This window comes from Rhineura floridana, chromosome 18 (genome assembly GCF_030035675.1).
Source record: "Rhineura floridana isolate rRhiFlo1 chromosome 18, rRhiFlo1.hap2, whole genome shotgun sequence".
Taxonomy (NCBI): domain Eukaryota; kingdom Metazoa; phylum Chordata; class Lepidosauria; order Squamata; family Rhineuridae; genus Rhineura; species Rhineura floridana.
In genome coordinates, this window is record NC_084497.1 from 24,360,866 (window position 1) to 24,386,406 (window position 25,541).

At 45.4% G+C, this 25,541-nt stretch overlaps 2 protein-coding genes across 6 annotated transcripts; one reads left to right on the forward strand and one right to left on the reverse strand.

Moving 5' to 3' along the window:
• The first annotated feature begins 583 nt into the window (after nucleotides 1-583).
• Nucleotides 584-18,836, forward strand: LOC133372831 (interferon-induced, double-stranded RNA-activated protein kinase-like). Its single transcript, XM_061601918.1, has 11 exons — nucleotides 584-985; nucleotides 3,195-3,238; nucleotides 3,345-3,422; nucleotides 5,102-5,167; nucleotides 10,122-10,241; nucleotides 12,193-12,318; nucleotides 13,773-13,962; nucleotides 14,469-14,603; nucleotides 15,807-15,905; nucleotides 17,389-17,451; nucleotides 17,550-18,836. Exons 1-11 carry the CDS (start codon nucleotides 584-586, stop codon nucleotides 17,655-17,657), a joined length of 1,431 nt encoding a protein of 476 aa, XP_061457902.1. The 3' UTR covers nucleotides 17,658-18,836.
• Nucleotides 6,913-24,255, reverse strand: AURKAIP1 (aurora kinase A interacting protein 1). 5 transcript variants are annotated; one of them, XM_061600862.1, is made up of 5 exons: nucleotides 24,073-24,253; nucleotides 22,313-22,375; nucleotides 20,498-20,958; nucleotides 19,624-19,745; nucleotides 6,913-7,020 (listed from the first exon to the last, which is right to left on the reverse strand). In XM_061600862.1, the coding sequence occupies exons 2-4, from the start codon at nucleotides 22,362-22,364 to the stop codon at nucleotides 19,635-19,637; spliced, it is 624 nt and encodes a 207-aa protein (XP_061456846.1). In that variant the 5' UTR covers nucleotides 22,365-22,375; nucleotides 24,073-24,253; the 3' UTR covers nucleotides 6,913-7,020; nucleotides 19,624-19,634. The 5 variants fall into 5 exon arrangements, with proteins under 5 accessions (XP_061456846.1, XP_061456845.1, XP_061456847.1 ...); XM_061600861.1 differs by lacking the exon at nucleotides 6,913-7,020 and adding an exon at nucleotides 14,438-15,081 and having other exon boundaries at nucleotides 24,073-24,252; XM_061600863.1 differs by lacking the exon at nucleotides 6,913-7,020 and adding an exon at nucleotides 17,047-17,060.
• Between the last annotated feature and the right edge of the window lie 1,286 nt (nucleotides 24,256-25,541).

Genomic DNA, 25,541 nt, shown 5'->3' on the forward strand with positions numbered 1-25,541 from the left:
TCTTTTGTTGTGGGAAAAGGTGCGTGGGGGAAGGACTGAGGAGTGCAGAGATGATGACAGAGAGCAAGCAAACAGGTGAGGGGGCATGGTGTGACTGTCATGAAGGGACTGTGCACTTCTGAATTCACCGCTGCACCACTGTGAATATCCCACCTTTTCTCCAAAGAGCTCAAGGTGGCATTTGTGGCTCTTCCCTCCCCCATTTGATCCTCGCAACAACCCTGTGAGGTAGGCTACGCTGAGAGCAGCCCAAGGGTTCCCAGTGAGTTTCATGACTAAGAGGGGAGATTCGAACCCTGGTCTCCCAGGTACTAGCCCGACACATTACCTATTATTTATTTATTCATCCTATTTCTATGCCGCCTTTTGGCCAAAAGGCCCTCAAGGCGGCTCACAAAAAAAATAAAAAAATAAACACAAATACAAAATACACATCAAAAAAAGAATACAGCGCACAAAAATTTAAATAACAAAATAATAACATGGTTAAAAAAAAACAAAGATTCTTTGCACCATACCTATGCACATCTTTGTTTTATACAGGCGATTTCTCCGAAGGGAACCCAGAAATCCCTCCCCCATGATGGGATGTAACCCTTTGCATGCATTGTATCTCGGCGCTTTCCTGCCCCGCCCTCCTCCTCCTCTTCCTCCGCCAGGCGGGAAGCAGGACAGAGCGCGGGCGATCGAGGCGGCGGTGATGGCGCACTGGAGAGCGGTGCGCGACTGGTCTCCTTCGCGGAGGATGATTCGCCTGGCTTCCCCGGACCAGGAGCAGGAGGAGGAGAAAAAGAGGGACCTCCCACGGAACGTGGTGGTTGAGGCCGTGCAGCACTTGTTGGAGTGGGGCAGGCAGCGGGACCAAGTGCGGGGTGAGAAGCACCGGCGGAACGAAGAGGGGCTCCGGCCGCCACCCAGCAGTCCCCAAAGTCCCAGCGGCGGCTCCTCCTCCTGCCCCAAGGCGCCCTGCAGTGAAGCATCCCAGGTGATCAGGACGGGGAGTCCTGGGCTCAAGTGACAGGCAGCCGGATTTAGGCTGAACATCAGGAAAAACTTCCTGTTAGAGCGGTAGGACAACGGGACCAAGGACCTAGGGAGGTGGTGGGCTCTCCGACACTGGGGGGTTTCAAGAGGCAGCTGGACAGCCACCCGTCCAGGATGCTTTCCCTTGGATTCCTGCATCGAGCAGGGGGTTGGACTGGATGGCCTCACAGGCCCCCTTCCAACTCCACCATTCTACAAGCAGGAGGAGCCCTTAGCTTTTCACCTCTTTTCTGGTGCACAGCAGCTGAGACTTCCTGCCACAACACGGGGGGGGGGGACATACTGAGGAAGAAAGGAGGAAGTGTTGGCTCAGAGCAAGGGGCAAACCAAGCCTCCTAGGTTAGGTTTCGTTTCCCAGGCCTCCCCCACCTAAGGCAGCCTTTGCCAAGCGGCTGCCCTCTGCAAGTTTAAGCAAGCAGTTTAGGGCCTCTGAAGTTATATACATAGCTCAGTGGCAGACCGCCTGTATTGCATGCTGAAGGCCCCAGGTTCAATCCCCAGTGGCCTCTCCGGGCAGGCCTGGGCATGAACTCTGCCTGAGACCCTGGAGAGCTGCTGCCAGCCAGTGCAGACAACCCTGAGCTAGATGGACCAGCGAGTCTGGCTCAGGATAAAGCACCATCTTCCTAGGTTCACTACTGTTCAAGTTTTACATAATCGGTTAGGGGGGGGGAAATCAAGGAAATAGGGAAAACGGACTCCTAAGACAGGCATGACCGTTCTGATACGACAAAGATATACGGAATGGCTGCACAACAGAAATAACTATAATTTATATCATCAGGCCAGGGGGCCATAAGTTGTCCAAACAGCACCAGTGGCAGGTGAGGTCCGGTTCAGGTTTTAGGCAGATTAATTTTTTTTTAGTTGCGTTCTTACCTACATACTGGTATATATGAAAATATAAAACTTATTGCTATTTCCTTGTCCTTTCTGTTAATCCATCTTTTTGGGGAGTAATGCAATGGGGTCTCTTAAACATGACAGTTCAGGGCTTCAGCGTGTCTTAATCTAGCCCTAGTCAATGGGTGGGATGTTGTTAGACTATACCACTGGCTGTGTATTTCAAAGCAAAGCCTCCAATTGTATCTCACCCTCAGAATTTGTTTCCAATACCAGAACTGAGTTGATGGTCCTTTCATGCAGAAATCCATCCTGGTTCCCCCTCCTCAGCGTTCTTGTTTCAGTACTGTAATTTTATTTGGGGGTGGTAGCTAACCTGTGGCTGTCGAGATATAACTGAACTATAACTCCCAGCCAGTATATCAGTGGCCAGGGATGATGGAATTTGTAGTTCAGTAACATCTGGAGGGCCAAAGGTTCACCACTCCCAACGACAGTAAACAACTAACTTTATATATAAAAATACTTGCAATATACAGCCATTACATTAAAAAAAAAACAGAGGGGTTTACAACCATTAAATATACACACAATAAAAATTCACAGATCAGCTAGCTATTTCTTTTAAGTTGTTTGTATAAGCCAGGCAACATAAAAAGAGATTTCAGCAAACATTTAAAAATGAATGCAGAACATGCCTGCTGAATCTCTATTGGAACAGCATTCCACAGGAAGAACTTGGCAATCTGTTACCAGTCGCCCAGAGATCTAACAGTGGGTCCTGCTGTACCCACCCAGATTTAATCAGTGTGAAATAAACGACATTTGGTGCTTGGTGTTTTGCACCAGAATTTGGATCTCCTTTCTTTCCCTGCCGCCTCGTTTAAAACAAAATAACCTTGCTTATAGGACGTTTCCCCTCTGAAATCCTAAATTGGCATCAATGCAATAAATTAGCTCATGCCAAATTTGCACCATGGCCCACTGTCCCAAGTCATTTAAGGACCTAGCAACGTAGCATTGATTGTTCTTTAGTGGCATTGTATCTGTACAGTCAAACTATGCAGTACACTCAGAGGGAATTCACCCCAAAATAAACTTTAGATCACAACAAATCAGACACACACACATCTGGGATGGGGGGCAGAGTTGTCTTGTTCTAATATTTGTTCTGATGCCCTCCAGATGTTTATGGACTACAGCTCCCATCTGATGGTAGCCACAGTCCAACAACATCTGGAGTGCAACAGTTTAACAAAGTCTGGGTTAATCTTATCATATTGTCATTTCCCCCCCTATCTACCCAGCCTGCTAGCAATTCCCAACCATCATCAGGAGAGACTTCTGAAATGTAAGTTTCATGTATAATAAAGTTTTAACATAGATTTGTATCTAGACATTTGCCTGGTTGCTGAACTTACTGATCATTTTCAACTCCAATCTGATTTCTTTTTCAGTCTTAATCAAGAGAGTGTGAATTCTTCTCCCGCTGAATTGGATAGTGGGGTCTCTGAACACACCAATATATCTTCAAAGTAAGGGCAAGCCTAAATGTGTAATGAAAAATCAGTGTTGTATCGAGTGCTACTCCCAACTCAGAGCAGACCTGTTGAAATTAATGAACCTTAGTTGTCATTTCCATTAACTTCAACGTGTCCACTCAGAGTATTGTTATCTAATGGGACTAGCACTGGATACAACCCACGGTCTCCAAGTATTTACACCAGCTCTGTAGTCAGTTCATGTTGCACCATCATTGGGGCTGCGGTTGCGATCCGGAGGGTATAGGAATTGGCCATAGTTCAGTGAAAGAGCATCTGTCTTGCATGCAGGAGGTCCCAGGATCAATCCCTGGTATCTCCAGGTGGGCCTGGGAGAGACCCCTGAAACCCTAGAGACCTGTACCACGACTTTATTGTTACAAGCAAACACAACAGGTGTCACTTTCATTTTGCTTATAGGCAGGTCCCAGTTGTTTCACCATGCAACTTAAGAAATACATTTACCTCTTGAAGCAAACTACTCTTTGTATTCAGTTGAGTTATAGTTTGTGGAAAACAAGCATTTATAGCCTTAACACTGATGTCAGGTACATCAGCACGGTCCCCTGCAAAGATAAAAGCTTTCGGTTTACAGAGAAGCAGGAGATGCCCTCAGAGGTTAGGATCCCAGTTACAGGAGATTTAAGCCTTCACCAAAGTACTCACCCATGTGGAGGGTGGCGGGGTTGCAGATGCAGCAGAGTCCAAACAAACAAAGGCCAAGCGCAGAAAAAAATCAGTCTAGGTCCAAATGTGATTCAATTATAAAGCCAGGCAGCCGTCCAAGGTCAATATCACAGGGAGTTGAGGCAAGGGCCTACACAACAAAGTAGAACCAAGGACCACTCATTTCCAGCTAGAAGGTTCAAGAGGGAGGCCTTATGTGCTCTGGTCCACTAAAAAAACCACAGCTGCTGGCAGCAAGGTATCAGGGATTGCTTACTCACAAGTAGACCCCATACTCACAAGTAGACAGACAATTCTGGGTCTGTGGATGGATACAGTGTCATCTAGGGTTGCCAGGTTCCTGGCCTGAGACTGATCCTGTATCTTTAGGAGAAGAGAAAGCCAGCCAAGTGCAGGTATTCTTGCAACCCTGTAATGAGAAAACCCCCAAAGTGGAATTCTCCCTTCCCCCTGCACAACTTAGTATCTTTAAATGTTGTGCAGGGGGAAGGGAGAATTCCACCTTGTGGTTTTTCCCATTATAGTGTTGCAAGAACACCTGCACTTGGCTGACTTTATCTTCTCCTAAAGATACAGGATCAGTCTCAGGCCCTGAACCTGGCAACCCTAGTGTCATCACTTTTTAGCATGAACCTGAACCTTTTGGTGCTGCTCCTCTATGAAGAACCCTCTGATAGTTCCGAGGGTTCTTCATAAAGTATCCATCCTGACGGCCCCCTCAAGGAGACCTTTAGCACTGGATTCAGGAGGGCTTGCCTGCTCCTCAACCTGTGGGGAATCTGGTTTGTCCTCTGAGGACTCCATGTGTGGTACCGGGTCAGGGCTATGCAGGACACTGTGCTACTGAACACCCGAGGCTGGGACCAGGAATGTGGACCCACTTCCCAGTACTAATGCGACGCAAGTAATGCATCGAGAGGGTTGTTTTTATCACTTAAGTACTACAAGGCTGCTTTTTAAATTTTTATTCTAACATTTTCCTACAGGGAGAAAACACCATCTGGACTTTCAAATCCTCATTCACAGAAAAGCGAAATCACTGTCAATGAAAGGTAAGACAGCCAAATTAGACGTGATTGGAGGGACATAATCAACATGTCAAGCATAAAAGGGGCAGGAAGGGGAAGGGCGGTAGCTCAGTGGTACAGCACATGTTTTGCACGCAGAAGTTCCTAGGTTCAACGCCCAGCTTCACTAGGTGGTGTTGTTTATTAATTTATGCACCGCTTACACATTGTGGTGGAAAGATTTTAGAGCGCTTCAGAACTGAGTTTAGTGAGTTTATTTTTGCTGTACCAAGAGAGATCCTATATGGCATTCAGAATGAGAAAAATGATGCTTTTTGCATCTTCTCAGCTGCACTTTATACGGTGGAGTAAAAAAAATTACAAGTGAGCATAACAGGATATGATAAAAAACTTTCAGCAGCTTCAAACATCTTTTAGAAAGAGCATAGCAACTAGCCGTTGCTATGCTCCCCATCAGCTAACTTAACCACAAGCCAGCCAAGTATCCATTGCATACTGTGTACATGGTCTATCAGCTTTGCAGAAATGGCTTTCAGCTTAGTCTGAGACAAAATGTAAGGCAAAATGGACTCTTGAGACCAAGATGGTTTCCAGTATTCCTTTTCTCCATCAATGTCAAATTGCCTTCAAAGCAGTTTTCATGGAAAAAACCAATTATAAAATCCATGTTGTTGTTGTTACGTGCCTTCAAGCTGATTTCGACTTACGGCAACCCTATGAACCAGCGACCTCCAATAGCATCTGTTATAAACCACCCTGTTCAGATCTTGTAGATGGCTTCCTTTATGGAATCAATCCATCGCTTGTTTAACCTTCCTCTTTTTCTACTCCCTTCTGTTTTCCCCAGCATGATTGTCTTTTCTAGGGAAGCATGTCTTCTCATTATGTGTCCAAAGTATGATAACCTCAGTTTCATCATTTTAGCTTCTAGTGACAGTTCTGATTTAATTGTTCTAACACCCAATTATTTGTCTTTTTCGCAGTCTATGGTATCTGCAAAGCTCTCCTCCAACACCACATTTCAAATTAATTGATTTTTCTCTTATCAGCTTTTTTCACTGTCCAACTTTCACATCCATACATAGAGATTAGGAATACCATGGTCTGAGCGATCCTGACTTTGGTGTTCAGTGATACATCTTTGCATTTGAGGACCTTTTCTAGTTCTCTCATAGCTGCCCTCCCCAGTCCTAGCCTTCTTCTGATTTCTTGACTATTGTCGCCATTTTGGTTAATGACTGTGCCAAGGTATTGATAATCCTTGACAAGTTCAATGTCCTCGTTGTCAACTAGAAAGTTACATAAATCTTCTGTTGTCATTACTTTCGTCTTCTTGACGTTCAGCTGTAGTCCTGCTTTTGTGCTTTCCTCTTTAACTTTCATCAGCATTCGTTTCAAATCATTACTGGTTTCTGCTAGTAGTATGGTATTGTCTGCATATCTTAAATTATTTATATTTCTCCCTCCAATTTTCACACCTCCTTCATCTTGGTCCAATCCTGCTTTCCGTATATGTTCTGCGTACAGATTAAATAAATAGGGTGATAAAATACACCCCTGTCTCACAGCCTTTCCGATGGGGAACCAATCAGTTTCTCCATATTCCGCCCTTACAATAGCCTCTTGTCCGGAGTATAGGTTGCGCATCAGGACAATCAGATGCTGTGGCACCCCTATTTCTTTTAAAGCATTCCATAGTTTTCCATGATCTACACAATCAAAGGCTTTGCTGTAATTTATAAAGCACAGGGTGATTTTCTTCTGAAATTCTTTGGTCCGTTCCATTATCCAACGCATGTTTGCGATATGATCTCTGGTGCCTCTTCCCTTTCTAGTTTCAGTTTCAGTTTATTATTAAATCTGTGTATAGCCATTGGCTGTTACAGAAGGAACAGAGTCATTAAAAAAACATCAGTAAAATAAGATAAAATACAATGGAAACATTTAGTAATACTGTACAGATGTGTTTAGTTTAAGAAATTCTGTGATACTAGTGCCTATGTTAATTACAGGCTTTAACATGCCTGGCTCTGAGATTCTTTGCCGCCAGAGCAAAATTAGCAGTAGCCATCATTATGTGAGGTTGATCTGAGGATAACAAAAATACTACTATCTGAGCTTCATTTAAATCTTTATTCTTTGGGATCAGTGGAACCAGAAATTTGTTCCTAGGGCCATCAAATAAGGGAGAAGCTAACATATAGTGAGTTAGGTCCTCGGGAACCTTACACCCTGCGGGGCATAGTCGTTCTGCATAAGGAATACCGAGGTATCTACCACTTAGGGACGCGGAGGGCATGACCTGAAATCTTAATTCAGTATATGCTCTGCGGACAGCGGCCTTAGTTAGAATATCTAAATAAGGTGGCCATTCATGACTGGATTTAATACGCGGAAACCAAAGGGAGAATGGAGCTTTAGAAATAATTACTTTGTCACGTTGTGCCTCGTGTCCAAAGATATGGTTGCTCAATGCTCTCGAGTCAAGATTTCTGAGGAGATTTTCAGTTAAATCATAAGTTTTAACTACGGTAGAAAAATTTTTCTCCCAGGGTCCGTTTTGCAACTGTTCATCCCGACAGAGTCTAATCAACGATCGGGGATTAGATGTAATAAGTTTCTTTTGATACCTGAGAAAAACCAGATCTGATCTAGCCTTTATCGAAGGGACACTAAGTTCTGCTCTGATGTGAGCTACAGGGGAGGCCTTGGGTAACCCTAGAATTTGCTTGAATAGAGTATTTTGAATCTGTTCTAGGGCATGGTGTAAGGCTGGGCCCCAAATTTCAGCACCATATAAAATTGACGGAATGAATTTTCTTCCCTTTCTAAATTCAGCTTGGACGTCTGGCATTTCTCACTCCATTTGTTTGTTGTAGAATCTTGAGCATTACTTTACTTGCATGGGATATTAAGGCAATAGTTCGATAATTACTACATTCCCTGGGATCCCCTTTCTATGGAATTGGGATGTATATTGAATGCTTCCAGTCTGTGGGCCATTGTTTTGTTTTCTTGACAAATTGTTGTCAAAATTTGGACAGATTCAGTCTCAATGACTTGTAGCAACTCTACTGGTATGCTATCTGTTCCTGGTGATTTGTTTCTTTCAAGTATTTTAAGTGCAGCTTTCACTTAAATTTCTGGTTCTTATAAAATCCATACCCCATTAAAATATGCAATAAAACAATGAGGAGGGCCTGGGATAGGGGCGAATGCACCTTCCTTGTCCTCCTTGATCTCTCAGCGGCTTTTGATACCGTTGACCACGTTATCCTCCTGGACCACCTGAAGAGGTTAGGCATGGAGGGCACTGTTTTGCAGTGGTTCCATTCCTTCCTCTCTGGTAGGTACCAAAGAGTGGCATTGGAGGATGAGGTCTCGGATCCTTGGCCTCTCACTTGTGGGGTGCCACAGGGTTCCATCCTCTCCCCGATGCTGTTCAACATCTATATAAAGCCGCTGGGAGCAATCATCAGGAGATTTGGGCTGCAATGTCATCAGTATGCGGATGACACGCAGCTCTATCTCTCATTTAAATCTTCACCGAGGTTGGCTGTAGAAACCCTGTCCAAGTGCCTGGAGTCGGTGAGTGGCTGGATGGGAAGGAATAAGCTGAAGCTGAACCCTGACAAAACCGAGGTACTGTTTGTGGGAGACAAGGGAAGGCTAGGAGATGTGGACCTGGTGCTCAATGGGGTACGATTGCCCCTGAAAGACCAGGTCTGCAGCCTGGGGGTCATTCTTGACTCCCAGCTGTCCATGGAGGCTCAAGTCTCGGCTGTGAGCCGGGTGGCGCTGTATCAACTCCATCTGATACGGAGGCTGCGCCCCTACCTTCCCAACCATCTGCTCCCACCGGTGGTACATGCCCTGGTCACCTCTCGCCTAGACTACTGTAATGCGCTCTATGTGGGGTTACCCTTGAAAACGGTCCGGAAGCTACAACTGGTACAGAATGCGGCGGCTCGTCTAATTAAAGGCAGCTGCCGGCAAGATCACATCACTCCAGTGCTGAAGGAGCTGCACTGGCTACCGGTTGTTTACCGGGCCCAATTCAAGGTGCTGGTTTTGACCTTTAAAACCCTATACGGTTTTAGCCCAGTCTATCTGAAGGAGCGCCTCCAGCATCGTCAGGGATGCCGCTCAACAAGATCAGCCTCAGAAGACCTTCTCTCGATCCCACCGGTTAAAACAGCTAGACTGGTGAGGACTAGAGAAAGGGCTTTTTCAATAGTGGCCCCCACCCTGTGGAACTCTCTCCCAAATGATCTCCGCCATGCTCCTTCTATGATGAGCTTCTGCCGGGCCTTGAAGACCTGGCTCTTCAGGCAGGCTTTTGGGGTGGGTTAGGTTTTTATTGTTATGGTTTTAAATTGTAATGTTTTAATGTATTGTTTTTTTTATCTTGTACGTCGCCCAGAGTGGCTGGACAACCAGCCAGATGGGCGACTAATAAATTTAATAAATAAATAAATAAATAAAATTCCGTCCATGCATAAAAAGCATCCATAATTAAAACTTAAAAGAAGTCATTTTTAGTTATTTATTATTTCATTTATATCCCACCCTTCCTCCCAGCAGGAGCCCAGGGCGGCAAACAGTTGAAAGAGCAATTCAAACCAGTAGATCAGGAAGTTTAGGTTCAGGGGAATGCTTGCTTCAACAGGTGTGGGTCTCCAAGAGCTGGTGGGTTGCCAGTACCCATGGGGCCCCCCATATTTCAGCAGGTAGGGCATCCCACAGCACTGGTGTCACCAGTGAACAAGCCTGCCTCCGTGTTACCAAAAGCCAATAATCATCAGGCCATGGCAAAACTAACCAGATTCCATTTGCGGATCTTAACGCCCTTCCTGGGCAGCAGAGGCTGAAGCTAGGTTTGCTGTCTTTTGTCATGTTTGTTTCATTAAATGAACAATGCGATTATATGGCTTTGCCATGTTATAATGCTAAGACTTTCTTCCATTTCTTAAAACAGGTTTCTTAAAGATTATAACAACATCGAGTGTATTGCAGACGGAGGATTTGGGTGTGTGTACAAGGCACACCATCTCCTTGATAGCACACAGTATGCTATCAAAAAAGTGAAATGGGCCATGTAAGTTGTCCTGTGCCTTTTTTATTTGAATCGCCAGCCCTTGGGTGTGTGCTGTTCCCTGCACAAGCACCCGACATTAATATTAGTTGCTTTGCCCAATGTAATTATCATCCTAATCCCAGAAGAAAGATTGATCATTTTGTGCAGAAAAGTTCCCCACAAAAGTTTATTTAAGTTAAAACCTTCCTTTTTTCCGAGGCATTTTAAACTTAATTTTAATTTTAATTTAAGTTAACCTAATTTTTATATTTGCTGTAACAAATTTTAGATTCTTTTTATTTTTATATGTTTTTGCTGTATTACATTGTGTGTTTTTATTGTATTTCTCATGTTCACCGCCCAGAGAGCTATTGCTAGTCGGGATGTATAAAAGTTTAATAAATAAATAAATAAATAAATTTATTTATAAAAGTATATCCCGCCTTCTTGCAAACCATCCGGGTGTTCCACAACAACATAAAAACAATGCCAAGCAATCATTAAAATGACTGGCTGCTCTAAAGATATTTTAAATAGCTTCATAGGCCTGTCGGCACAAAAAAAGCCTTCAAGAGACACCTGAAAATCAAAAGCGAGGACGCCTGCTGAATCTCTGCTGAAAGAGTGTGGAGAACACATCAACCCTGTTGTGTCAGTCAGTTAATAATCGCCAGTCTGCTGACCGCAAGACAAACAGGAAAAAAAATAGTATCAGTGAAAGTTGGTGACATGGAATGTATAAAATTCCAAACTCTACACGAAATGAGGAGACCTTTTAAATGGAAAAAAACCCACTGCCACTAAAGGAGGGGAGTACAAAATGTCAGCTTGGGGGACATGAAACCCCAGGGCGCACTTTGAGGAAATAGTGCGTGTTCTAATGAAAGTTCAAGAAGCTGCTCACGCTTAAACTGGGGGGATGCTGTGCTTGATGAGAGAGGGGGATTATAAAGAGGAGCTCTCCCCCCCCCCCGTGGTGAATGGTATGATTGGTGTCTTTCTACAGGTTCAATCAAAAGGCCCGCTTTCATGTATGTGAGAGTAGAGAGGAAGGGCCAGTGATGGGCATGGGCTGGGGATGGCCTCAGAGGCATAGTCCACTGTTCTTCAGTCCAGATGTTGTCGGACTATTTTTATTATTATTATTATTATTATTATTATTATTATTATTATTATTATTATATCCTGCCCTTTCTTCCAGCAGGAGCCCAGGGCGGCAAACAAAAGCACTAAAAACATTAAAATGTCATAAAAACAAATTTTAAAACACATTGAAACAAAACATCTTCAAAAACATTACTTAAAAAAAGCTACCAAAACATCCTCTAAGATTAAAAACATTTTAAAAAAGAAAGTTTAAGAACTTACTAAAAAGCAATTCCAACACAGAAGCAGACTGGGATAAGGTCTCCACTTAAAAGGCTTGTTGAAAGAGGAAGGTCTTCAATAGGCACCCAAAAGATAACAGAGATGGTGACTGTCTAATATTTAAGGGGAGGGAGTTCCACAGGGTAGGGGCCGCCACACTAAAGGTCCGTTTCCTATGTTGTCCAGAACGGACTTCCTGATAAGATGGTATCTGCAGGAGGCCCTCACCTGCAGAGCGCAGTGATCGACTGGGTGTATAAGGGGTAAGACGGTCTTTCAGGTATCCTGGTCCCAAGCTGTGTAGGGCTTTGTACGCCAAAACTAGAACCTTGAACTTGGCCCGGTAGCAAATGGGCAGCCAGCCAGGGACTACAACTCCCATCAACCCCAGCCAGCTTAGCCGGTGGCCAAGGATGATGGGAGTTATTGTCCAACAACATCTGGGGACCCGAGGTTGAAGAACAGTGGGATAGGGGATTAGGGTTTCCCGCCCCTGGTATCAACAGCCAATGTCAAAACTACCAGTCACTTCTGTAAAGGAATCCATTATGAATGTTTGTAACAAGATTTCTTTTCTCTCGTCCCCCACTCCCCGCTCCCGAAGCGGTAAGGAAGAAAAAGTTACACATGAAGTGGAAGCTTTAGCAAAACTTAGCCATGAAAACATTGTCCGGTATTACACTTGTTGGACTGGGAAGGACATTTTTCCATCGGAGGACAGTGATAGCAGGTAATGCGTCACATCATTGGCAGTGATCTGCAGTTACATTAGGATGGTTCAGAGGGATTGCCTTGGAGGATTGCTGGTGTCGGGGTGGACGAAAGGGATTGGGGAGAAGAGGAAATGCCAACTGATAAGCCAGACCCGCAGAATCATATTTGATCTAGCCAGATTCCTAGTTGCCATTCTGTCTATTCAAAAGGAATGGGATGAAGCTCATATGGTGGACGGCCAGCATGATTCAGAATGAAAGAGGGAAGGGGGGGGGAGTGCCAGATAACAGATGATTGCTAACTTTCAGTTAAAGTACCGAGTTAAACTTAAGCTAAAGTTCTGCTGTATGTGGAAATCAGATGTGCTGTTCCATTTTTATTATGTTTTGAGTGATTTGGTTTTTGTATAATTGATGGCCTTTGGCTAACTAATAAAGACTTTGACTCTTTTTTTGCCAATCTTCCATGCTAATCTATGGCACTGAGGCTGGAGGGAAATCTTCCTCTGTAATCACTGCTGTAGTAACTGTGCTTAAGAGCAGAGTTCTATCATTGTTGACTGCCCTTGCTTGCCAAGCTTAAAAAATGTAATTTCCAGGCTTCTGTCCTTTCCCTTCTAAGGAAGCCCTCTCCCAACAGTCTTTCCAGCGTGGAACGTAGGCGAGGAGGTGCTGTGGTTTAAGTGCCTGGAGCTTTGGCCATTCTGGGGTGAGACAGGTGTCTCAGCAACAAAGTGGCCAAATGGCAACACCGCTCTCCATCTTTCTCCCAACTTTAGAGCTGGGGAGGGGGCAAGGATTTTCACAGACCTCCCGGGATGACCCCCACCCACCTCTGCAGCTTCAGAGTTGGGAGGAAGGCCAATTATTTGTGGCACTTGCCAGATGAGAGTTGCCATGGCTTCACTGTGACTGGAAGCTCTGAAGCCTGTTTAGGCCCATGCTTTTGGCTGGTGAGTGCGAGTGACTCATCTGGACAGGGCCAAGCTCACAGGGCCTTAAGGTGATAATATTTCAAGTAAGAAACTGCTGCGACGTCAAGCACGGGATGGTTTGCGATGACTGCCTTTAGCAGATATTTTCTGCATCTTGTCATTCAGTGTCTGGGGAAAGCACTAGTTGGCTTGTCCAAATTATTTGGGAGATCTGATGTTCCTAGTGGCTAAGAATGAGAGATGGAAAGTCAGTAAGCGGCGAGGGTTGGGGATCTATCTTCTAGGGGTGATATAGTTGAGACTATGTGTGAAATGTTTTGCGCGCTTGCAGTAAATGCTAGGTAGTATGGTTTGCTTGCCTAGGGAGTATGTTGTCCTAAAACCCTTCACTGTTAGTTGCTGAAAACAGTGCATTGACTTCCCACTTTGTTCAAGTCTTGATAGTCAAAAGGGGCTTTCTTACAATCCTAAACTAGGCATTTGGTGCCATCCTAGAGAACTCAGTCCCTTGCTCCTCCCTTTATTTCTTTTTACAGCTCAGGAGAAGAAAAACTGCACAAGTGCCTCTTCATAAAACTGGAGTTGTGTAAGTTAACGCTAGAAGACTGGATTTACTCGGAAGAAAGCACAAAAAATTACAAGGATGACGCCTTTGAAAAATTTCAGGAAATACTCAAAGGGGTGGCATATATTCATGAGAAACACTTCATTCACCGAGATCTCAAGGTAAGTATCTCAGATCTGATTATGGGTCTGAATGATAAAATGAAACGTAAAGCAAAAAGTTCCAGTTAGCTATTTTCTGTATTGAAATATTTTAGAAGTCACAGTTGCCGCAAGGCCTAGCTAAATGCAGGCATACCATAGTCCTCAGAAGTGCATATCAGGTAAGATGAAGTACTTGGGATATTGGAGATAATGTAGATGGTGCTCTGACTTACTTAGGAAATTTCATCAAGTGAGCTATAAAACAGTTCACAAAACAAATGGGAATAAATCGCAACTGAAAAGTACAATGGAAAGCCAAAAGGCCTTTCTTATCCAGAAAGTAAGTCAATCCTTTGTTCTCTCTGATCTAATGTTGCATGATTTTCATGTGAAGACAATTTCTGATTAACTCCTATGAGTTCCTGCACGAGGACTTTACCATATCAAAGATCCTGTCTGTGCATAAAGTGAGATAATTATTTTATATAAGTGACACCAGTGTTGTTGTTTTTTAATCTTTGCAGCCTGCAAACATATTCATATCTTTTCAAAATATAATAAAGATAGGTGATTTTGGACTAGTAACGACAGGTGCAGATGATATTCCAGTGAAGAGGACCAGAAAGAAGGGCACAAAATCATACATGGCCCCTGAACAGGTAATTCAAAACATCTGATCTGTATGTACAGTAGGGCTCCGCTTACCAGCGCTTCGCATTCCGGCGTTCCGCTGATGCAGCGGCAGGAAATTCCCCTTTTTAAAGCCGATTTTGTGGCATTTTTGCGCCACTGCCCCCTTATAGTCTATGGGTTCCACCTTATGGCAGGGGCCTCATCCCTAACCCGCCGTATAAGTGGGGCCCTATGGTATATATTTGACACATTTTCTTTGAGCAGCTGTGTCCGCAACACCCACTCAGAGAGGTCTGTATTTCTGTGTCACCGGTTTAGACAGAGTTTTAAGTCTTGGTCTGATGACATTTTTGATCTGATCATACAATTCTAGCTTTCTTTCCAAGGGTCAAAAAGGATGCTTCGCAGATATACTCCAAGAGTGGGAGGGCTTCTTGGAGTGCCTGTTGTCAACGTTGTAAATAAAAACTGCAAAAGTTAATCGCCCGACTTTTCTTCACTGGCCTGAGGAGTAAATAAGGAAGCTAGTGAATACATTTTTAGACCTAGATATTTTGCCTACTTTATGCCCAGTTGAGAAACACAAAAGGCTGTGCTCTCCAGCTGATCTTCCTCTCCTCCGGCGAGATCAGCTGGAGCGTGGGGAGCTCCAGCCCCCCCCTCCAGCTGATCGCCCCGCTGGTGCCGTATTAAGGGAACACCAAAAAGCGGGGTGTCAAGAAGTGGGGCCCTACTGTACTTGAGTTCCAAGACATTTATAGCCTCGTACACCAGAACCAACACCTTTAATTGGGCCCAGTAGCTCAATGGCAGCCACTGCAGAGCTTTCAGTACCAGTGATCAGGATGGATCATCTTTGTTCCAATGCTGGATGCAGGGAGGGCAAGAAGTGTCCTCTTCCATATCCAGCATAGAAATATGGGGTCTGTGATGGAGAGAGGAACCAAGTGCTGTATCCCACCGGCAGCTTTAAAGCAGGATGGAGAACCTGTGGCCTCATTGGCCATGCTGGCTGGAGGCTGACAGGAGTCCAGCAACGTGCGGAGGACATCAGTGATTTCTCAGGGCCTGCTTTAATGTTCTCGTTTGGAGAAAAAGCCAATTCCTGTAGACAAAACGGTTGCTAAAGACCATTGCGCCTTTTGATTTGTCCAGAGCCTGTAGGTTTAACCTTTCTATGAAAATGTGTTCTTAAGATGCACATCTAACAATATTTGTGTTCTGTACAGGTGGGGCAGGAATATGGAAATAAAGTGGACATCTTCCCATTAGGATTAATTTGGTTCGAAATGCTTCATAGATTCAAAACAAAATCTGAGAAATCGAAGGTAAATGATCTGGTCACTTTCTTGCCATTTGCCGTCACCTCTTTCTTAAGAAGCGTGCCTTTGGGCAAAGGGCTCTGCGTCGGCTTCATCAGCATCTTTCCGGTCAAGAAACAAAGAGCTTTCTGTGTAAATGCTGCTCTGCTGTGCCTTATTCTTCTTGCTCCTATCTGCATCTTACTGGGACCTGGCTGAGACATGTGGATCGACTTTGGCTGCTTCTCTCCTTCCTGGCTAAGGCAGCTGCCAAAAGGCACCACCTGTTTGTGAACAGTTGGGACCATCCCTCTCCACTGGGTGAGCGGCGCCTTGTCCTACTCTGTGCCTTGCTCCCCTTCCCCTCTCTTGCTTTGAACACCTCCTTGTTCCTTGGCTTTCAATCCTTCTAACTTGTTTACACAGTCTCAATGTTTGGCACACGCTTCCTATCCTCCAAATCTACTCCCCCTTTGCTAACTCGTCCTCATTGTCAGTTGTCCTGGAACCACAGCTTCCTTACCCAGTGAGGACTCACACACCACAATCTTTCTACTCCTTCTCATGCTCTCTGGCTCTTTGCCCTTTAGTGCTGGGATGGAGAACCTGTGGCCCTCCAGATGCTGTTGGACTACAACTTCCATCCTTCCTGACTGTGGCCTGTGCTGACTGGGACTGATGGGAGTTGGAGTGCAGCAACATCTCAGTGGGCCCCATCCTCCATCTCAGAGAAGACTGAGGGGAGATATGATAGCACTCTTCAAGTACATGAAAGGTTCCCAGGATCTTTTCTTCATTGTCCCAGAGTGCAGGACACGGAATAATGGACTCAAGTTGCAGGAAGCCAGATTTCGACTGGACATCAGAAAAAACTTCCTAACTATTAGAGCCGTATGACAGTGGAACCAATGACCTAGAGAGGTAGTGGGCTCTCCGACACTGGAGGCATTCAAGAGGCAGCTGGACAGCCATCTGTCGGGAATGCTTTGATTTGGATTCCTGCACTGAGCAGGGGGTTGGACTTGATGGCCTTACAGGCCCCTCCCAACTCTACTGTGATTCTATGTTCCCTATTCTAAGGTGAACAGGGCAGGAAGGTGGTGGCTTGCTATGCAGAAATGCAATTTGTACCTGCCCAGGAAACCCACCGTCGGTGAAGGAGTCTGCTTTCAAAATGGCAGCCTGTAAATAGGATGCAACGTTAGTCTGACTGAAATGGTTGATGAGGCAACAGTTTTTACTGCATGATCATTTGGGGGCCAGTGCGGTGGAGCAGCTCAGGTGCCAACTAACAGCATTGTTCTGGCAGGTTCCTCATCCTAGCCTTAAACTAAGGGGATTGCGTTATGCACATGCATGATCTCTGCATCTCACAAGAAGGGCACCGGCAGGGGAGGGGGGAATCAGTGAGACAAGTTTCAGACGGTTAATCAGCTGTTAGAAATCATTGCTTTGACTTCAGCCACCGGCAACCGTATCCTCAAAACTCTTCTTCAATGTATTTCCTCAGAGATGGGAGGATGTCAGAGACGGCAGGTTTCCACCAGAGTTTATCAAGGCATTTCCAACAGAGGTATATAGCCCAGAGAAAGCTTTTCTATCTGGTTTTTTTCCCCCTTATCTATTCCTGTTGCATCGTTTTCTTCAATTAATCTTTGTTATTGTTTACAGAAATCCATAATAAAGAAACTGCTTTCAAAAGAGCCATCTAAAAGACCACCAGCAGCAGCCATTCTGCGTATGCTGTTAGTTCACTTATTCAGAAGCTCCAGTATTTAGCCGAATGATCAAAATGCTCTGCTCAGATCATCATAGCATTTGTTCAAATGTCACTTTTTAAAAGATTGCACCCAAGGGTTTTACATTATTGGAAGCCTCTGGCCACAGCCCACGTATCCCATCTCGGACGGCTGTTAATCTGGGCCTTGCCCCTGCTAGACCTGCATCGCTAGCAGCTGCCATGAATCTGAATCACGCAGCGGAGCAGCCATGAGGGATGAAAATGGATGACCCGCTGGGTCGTTTTTGTTGCCATTTCTGTGTAAGACCGCTTGGGATTTTGTGCCAGATTTCACTGTTGCCTGAGACGGTGGCATCCTAAAGGATGATTAGAGTAGAACGACAACAAAACGTACAGCCACAACAAAAGTGGAAGCGTAACGTGTTTTGGCAAAGCAGTGCTGCAGGGTGCCAAGGCGCCCTGCACAGGGAACCACTGAAAAACCAAGAGTCCCAGTTAGTCTCTTCTACACCCACAATCCATACCACAACCACCACCAGATTGTAGTAATTCATTGTTTATGTCTTATGTGGGACTACGCACAAAGGAAATTAAATCAGTGCAAATAAAGAAAGAGTCCATCCTCCACCCCCCAGTCCAGTTTCTAATTAATGTGAAAAGTGTAGAAAGAAAGTGATCGATGAAATAGCTCCATTTAATTTATGTACCTCAATATAGGAAACTGTTGTATTATTACCCTTAAATATGAAGGGGTAAGAAGTTAACCTTAATAATTACCTATTATTACTTCTGTTCATTTCATATTTTGCTGTTGTTGCTTTATTTTGTAACGCTTCTATGTAATCAAATTGGAACATTTTGTACTTTTACTTTATCTTGAATAAAATTTAAAAAAGAAAGAAACATTTGGGGAGGAGGTTGGTTCCCCCCCCCCCAATCTTTCCTGCTATCTGCCCTGCTTTGCCTTGCTGAAGGCCACAAGGCCCGCCCGGCCACCATAGCTTGCTATGAATTTTATTTAACCGAATATGCTAGATGGGCTGGAGGACGTTAGGAAGAAACAGTGTTATTTACCCTGATTGATTGCTATGCCAATGCCTTTAAACCATTAATTAACGGGTGCAATTTATGTAGCATTGCTTTAAACTTTATCATACGTGATCGATGTCATAATGCCATTAAGTGGCAATAAATCAATTGATTCTTTTCTATTACAATCTTGAGTCTGTGGTTATTGTTAGTGATCCTTTCCTCCCTTGTCCTGCTGGTTGCTTCTGGGCAAATGCAAATCCTAGGTTATATCCAAGGAGAGACCTACTCAGAGTAGACCCACTGAAATTAATGGGTCTAAGTTGTCCATGAATTTCACCAGGCCTTCTGTGAGTAAGACTTGCATTGGATATAACCCCGATTGAAGGACCCAGTTAGTGCTGGTGCACTACCCTTGACTGGATCCCCAAACTAACGACACACATGTGACATCAGGTGTGAAGGCGGTAAAGATGCAGCTTTGAAGTCTGTTGGCAAGTGGTTTGAACTGAAACTGTTTGCTAGTAGAGTTCAAAGACTAGCCCCTTTCAAGTTGTCGCCTGGTATCATGTCAAGCCCTTCACCTAAATATTACTTCATAGTTCTGCAGACTTTGAGGATCCCTCCAACAGAATCCCTCTTGTCATGAGCGGTGATGTTTGGGCTGTATAACAGATCCACGCTCGAAGAATGTGTGTGCGCTACTTGCATACACAGGTGGTGGCCCTGAAACCAGACACTGCAGTGTGGAAATGCTTCCATTCTGGATTTGAGCCACTCTCCATTCCGCCCCCCCTTGCCAGTTTTTGATTTTTCCCTCCTGTCATGCTCAGTCTTGACTGGGCTGTTTCCCAAATCCCAGCTACGTTCAAACAACTGAATTTCTCCATTGATTTTTGGAAGAAAACTGAAAGGACAAAGCTGCCCTTCTGCTTTAAATACTATTTAATTAAAAAAAAAACAAGAAAAACCCACCCAGAGCAACGTCAATCTGACTTCACAAGCCTCAGATATATCTTGGGGGTCACCCATCCCTTCGGCGGCTTCCGCAGGCCAGCTCCCCTCCAGATGCGCTCTAGATCGCGTTCAAACCTTTTCTATAAAGAGACAGGAAAAAGAAGACCAAGTTTTAGGAGTGACGTTTTCCCCCAGGATATTTCAGACCCTACAGCAGGGGAGATGGGGAAAGCCTGAGGGCCACATTCCCTTCTGGAAAACCTTCTGAGGGCCGCATGCCAATAGTGGGCAGGGCCACAGCCAAAAGTAGGCAGAGCAACGGATATAAATGTCACCTTTGCACAGGAGGCTTATTTTTACGCTCACTCTTCTCAATCCCCCCATTCCAGGCAAACGAGAGTCATGTTCAGAGTTCAAGGACACAGTCCAGCCAGGGAAGATCACTCAAGGGCGGTGTGAACCAAGGGCTCTGAGGGGTGTGGCCTGAGGAAGGTGAGTGGCTAGAACCTAGCCCCTAAACCGCAGGTAACAAAGTGGAGAGCAACAACCTACCAGGGGCCACATGGCAGGGATGGGTGGGACCAAAGGCGGAAGTGGGCCGAGCAACAAATTTAAATTTCACCTCTGCACAGTAGGCTGGTTTCTATACACACTCCCATCCAGACCAGCAAGCGGCGGTGATAAAAGTTCAAGGATGCATTCCAGCCGGGGGGGAAACACCCGAAGAAGATGCAGAGGAGGGCAAGTGAGGGGTGTGGCACGCAGAGAGGAGGAGAATCTTGAGGACCAGACAGAGAAGCCTGGAGGACCACATGCAGCCCCCAGGCTTTCTTGCCCCTGAACTAAACATCTATGCTGGACAGTTCCCAGAATCCTCCCCTCTCCTGCTCACCTGCTTTCTCCGACGACGCCCCTCCCTGATCTTCTTCCGCAAAAACTTTGTCCGCTTCATCAGTTTCCGGTACTTGTGCTTGTTCATCTTCCTCCTCCGGATCTTCAGAACGTTCTTGCACTCCATTTTGTCCTGGTTCAGCTCCCCTCCCTCCTCGCTCTCATCCTCCGCACCCCAGGAACAGGGGGGAAGGTCGTACTCCCCAGCGGGTTCATAGCCTAGTCGCTTGTAGATGCTGGTGGCTCCTTCACCACTAGGGAGGATATACTGGACCGTCAGCCAGCTTTCGAGAGGGGAGATGGACATCTTCCTCGGCACCAGGATTTCTTCCAGATCCGGGTCCAGGTTGAGCCACTGTTGGGGCTGGGCTCCATTTCTGTTTGAGGGATGCGTGCTGTAATTTGCGGAAGCAGCGAGTCTAGGATTAGGAAGCGGAGCCGGCGTTCTCAACAGGAAGCGTTCTGTGTGGAATGGAGGGTTGTACATTTATGAACATTACCTGTGGGATTTTTTTCACATCGCAGATAGGGCACAGTGATTGCACCCAGCCTTTCCCCGATCTGACCTCCAGACATTTTGGACGACAACTCCCATCGTCTCTGACCAACGAAGGAAGGGCTATTGCTCAGACTGTATACGCACCGAACATGCATCCCAAGACAGGTTTCTTAGAGGTGGGGGCCAAGATGTCTGCCCCAGTGACCTCAATTATAGAAGACCCGTCCTCTGCATTACACCATCCTGGATTCTTTCATCATCATCAGGAGCAGCAGCATTAAGGGCTCTCCACATGTCCTTTTTATTGTGCATTCATGACGGTTTGTGCTCGTGATGCTACTGGGGCAGCCACACAGCATTCCCACTTTCAGTACCGTTTGTACCTGCAAACTTTTGGGGGAGGGGGCGGTCACACTGCTTCATTTCCAATCAGTGTATATCCCATAACTTCATGCTGAAATCCTGTTACACCACAAATGTTCTGGTTCATTTCTGTCCTGCTTCTGTTATAGCCACTCTGGAGAGCAACAATGTGGTTGCACTAGGGAAGCGTCACAGAAGAACTCATAAAGCCGAAAAAAACCCAGCACTGATGCACTATTCTTGTGCAAAGAGCGTTTGGCAGAACACACTTGCAAGAAAACACCCGTCTGGAGGGACCCTTATTGGTTGTTTTTCACACACAAAAAAGTCTCAAAAGGACTTAAAACAGTGAAAATACAGAACAGCTAAAACCAGTTAAAAGCCATTCAGAAAGAATAAAACAAAACACTAGACACAGAATTCTTGGAGTGCTCATTCGATAGTATAAAAAGGATAAATACTGTCTGGCCCCCTCTCCACGATCCAAGGAAAAACAAAGCAGTCTGAGTTATAGCCCAACTTGTGTGAAAGTGAAAAGTTTCATTGAATCATTCCCCACCGCACAGGAAATGTTTCCAGCCAAAAATGTGTAGCAAATCTAAACATCATATACACAGGGTTGTATCCAAGTAAGCCCTACTCACCCAATGGAATGAATGGACCTAATTTAGTCTTGTCTATTAATGGGTCTACTCTGAGCAGAACTAGCGTTGAATACAACCTACAGACAATTCTGCTTCAGTAACCCAGTTTCGCCACTTGGTCCTTTGCAGAAAGTCCCCAACCCCTAGCAATTCAAAAGGATCAGGGAGGAAGTGATGGGGAAGTCCCTTCTCTGCCTGGGAACCTGTAGAGTTGCTGCCAGTCAGAGCAGACAATACTGAGCTCGATGGACAATTAGTCTAGCCTGGTAAATAGCAGCTACCCCTTTTGCTATGGACCGGACGAGCTTACCTGCAAATCGCGAGGCCCTTGCTATCTGGGATGTCAGCCGTGATAGCAGCATACTGGATCATTCTATCAGAAATGAAAAAGATTTTTTTTTATAAAAAACCCTTTTAAGTCTTGGTGTTTTGTAAGAAGATGCTTCCCATTTCCCCGAATACATTGACTCAGCAATACTCGAGAGCGACGCGTCATTAGAAACGATGTGCCATAGCTCAGCAATAGAGCATCCGTTCTGAATGCCACAGGTCTCAGGTTCAATTAAGGGCTGGGAGAGAATCTCTGCCTGAAACCCTGCTGAGCTGCTGCCAGTCAGTGTAGACAACACTGAGGAGATGGACCAATAGTCTGACTCAGTATGTGTTCCGGCTGAAAGATAAAAATCACTAAGAAGGAAGACCAGGAGAAGCGTTAAGGTTGCCTATCAATAGTTAGCCCCTGGACAGCAGCCTGAAGAGGTACTCAGGCCATAAGGATGTAAGAGCCCTGCTGGATCCGGCCAGTGGCCCATCTAGTCTAGCATCCTGTTCTCACAGTGGCCAACCAGATGCCCACGGGAAGTTCACAAGCAGGACCTGAGTGCAAGAGCACTCTCCACTCCTGCAGCTTCCGGCAATTAGTTTTCAGAAACAGACCGCATCAGACTTTGATGGCAGAGTAGCCATTGATGACCTTTAATAGGTCACCATCTTCCCCATCATGCTGAGATGTAGCATATTTCTATTTACATGACATCAATTGTTCCTAAATTGGCATCCCTACAGATTAATGAACATATACAAATTTTAATACCCAACTCTGTCCTATTTTTTGGCAACAAGGGGCCACTCTATGTAGATATCGCATTAAGGGTTATTCCCAACAGCAGAGGGTTGTAGCCAACTAAGTCCTACTCAGAGTAGACCCACTGAAATTAATGGACATGGCAACTCTGAGTAGGACTTACTTTTCACTTATGGCTCCCCATTTGTGGACGGTGCTGCCCCAGTGAGGTCCGCCTGATGCAGCCTTTCCCAACCGGTGTGCCTCCATATGTTGTTGGACCACAACTCCCATCTTCCTGACCATTGGCAATGCTAGCTGAGGCTGATGGGAGTTGTGGTCCAACAACATCTGGAGGCACACTGGTTGAGAAAGGCTGGCCTGATGCCTTCATTGACATCTTTTCAGCACTAGTTAAAGACATACCTTTTTCCACCAGGCATTTGATAGACTGAGATGATGTTGCTTGCATCAGTGTGCTGCCAACGTTTTCTATGGGTGTATGGGAGTGGCTGTCGTTTTATTTTTATGGCATGGGATATTTACTTTTTTAAAAAACAATGTTATAAGTCGCTTGGAGACCTTCAGATAACAAGCAACTAATAAGTCCAATATAATAACAATAAAAACTCAAGAATGTCCCATAGTGACCCCCCCAATCCAACAGAACATTGCCATAAATCATGGCACCCCTTTTTCAACCAATTCCCCCTCCTTCTCTGTCCAGAATTAGACCCTTACCACAAATAATGCACCATCGGACACAAACTGGAACCCCTCTCCGCCCCACAGACTTACCATAAACTATGTATTACTGGCCACCCCTCAATAATACCAGGCCCCAATCAACCCCCTCCCCTCCATGAATCTCTTGCCGGAATTATTCTGTTAGCAGCCACCCTGTCACAAATAAACTCCCCCTCGCACCAAAAAGGGGGTACTTCTATCGTAAATAATGCATAACAGCTTCCAAAATTTAAACAAGGTATCGACCAAACTCAGCGTACCCTACTTGCAGCGGCAGAGAGAAGCCACGCTGCCAATAAATATTGTCTTATTCGTCCCTCCGCGCAGACTTACCAACCCGTTTAGGGCCGGTGTGCTCTTTGAACTTGCAACTTCCGGCAAAGCAGTTCATCACCCCCTCCATGCAACGCGGGCCCACTCGGGAAGTTCCGGCGCCAGAAAGTTCCTACCGCCTTTCCTCATGGGCGCTGCTCCCCTCTAGCGGCAGCTCGCGGCATAGCATAGCAGCGAGGTCTCTTGCCCCGTTCTTAACTGCATGGCAGACAATGAAGTGCCGTAGTTCAGTGGTTAGAGCAGCTGATTTGCATGCAAAGGAGCCCAGGTTCAATCCCCGGCAGTTCCAGGTCGGGCTGGGAATGTCCCGCCTGCCTGAAATCCTGGAGAACTGCTGCCAATCAGTGCAGACAATACTGAACTACATGCACTAACAGTATTCCAGTATTTATATGGTGTAAATGAATTGAGGGTGCACACTTTGGGGAGGGAAGGGCTGCAGCTCAGTGGCAGAGCTTTGAATGCAGAGGGCCTCAGGTTCGTTCCTCACCATTCCCAGTTTTAAAAAAGGATCAGGAAGCAAGTGATGGGAGGGACCTCTGTCTGGGATCTTGCAGAGGTGTTGCCAGTCAGAGTAGACATAATTGGCCAGGAGTGTAGTGGCAAATTTGGAAGTGCAGGGTCCCTTCATGTTAGTCACAACCGTGCCCCCCTTTTGCTGCTGGGTTAAGAATGAGATCCTTTTTAAACCTTCTCCCACAACAGATATTCCTAGGAGCCAATAAGCATAAAAAGGGAGAGTGTTAGCCGCTGAGAAGAGTTTTCTCAGTGACTGACTCACCTCCTTTCAACTCTGATTGGCTCCCATCAGCAGGAAAGGACAAGCATGAGAAGACTCTTCTCAGTGGCTAACACACTCCCCTTTCACACCAATTGTCTCATAGGATGCTGAAGACATAAGGACCCTGCTCCCAAAAAAGTAAGGAGTCTAAGACACACACCCCAAGAGACCCTGGACAACTACACCCTTGTAAGTGGCTAGATTGGGGATGGGGAAGTTGCAACTTCTCAGACGTTAAGTGAAATAAATACATATAATTATCATTATAATTTCACCCACCCTTCACCAATAGTTCCGATGGTGGGTCACAACAATAGAAAATACATTATTAAAAAGTTTAAAACAAGGGACCACTGAAAGCAGGGCTGTGGAGCCTATGGCTTTCCAGAAGTTGCTGGACTCCATCGCCCATCATCCTCAATTCCATTGGCCATGCTGCTGGGGCTGATGGGAGTTGGAGTCCAACAATATCTAGGGAGCCCCAACCTCCCCACCCCTGAACTAGACAGATGAACAGTTTGACACTTAGTATTAGGCCAGCAATTATTTACGTAATCTGCTGCTGCAGTATACATTATATAAATATACAGCAGCGTAAGAAATAACAGCGAAAAT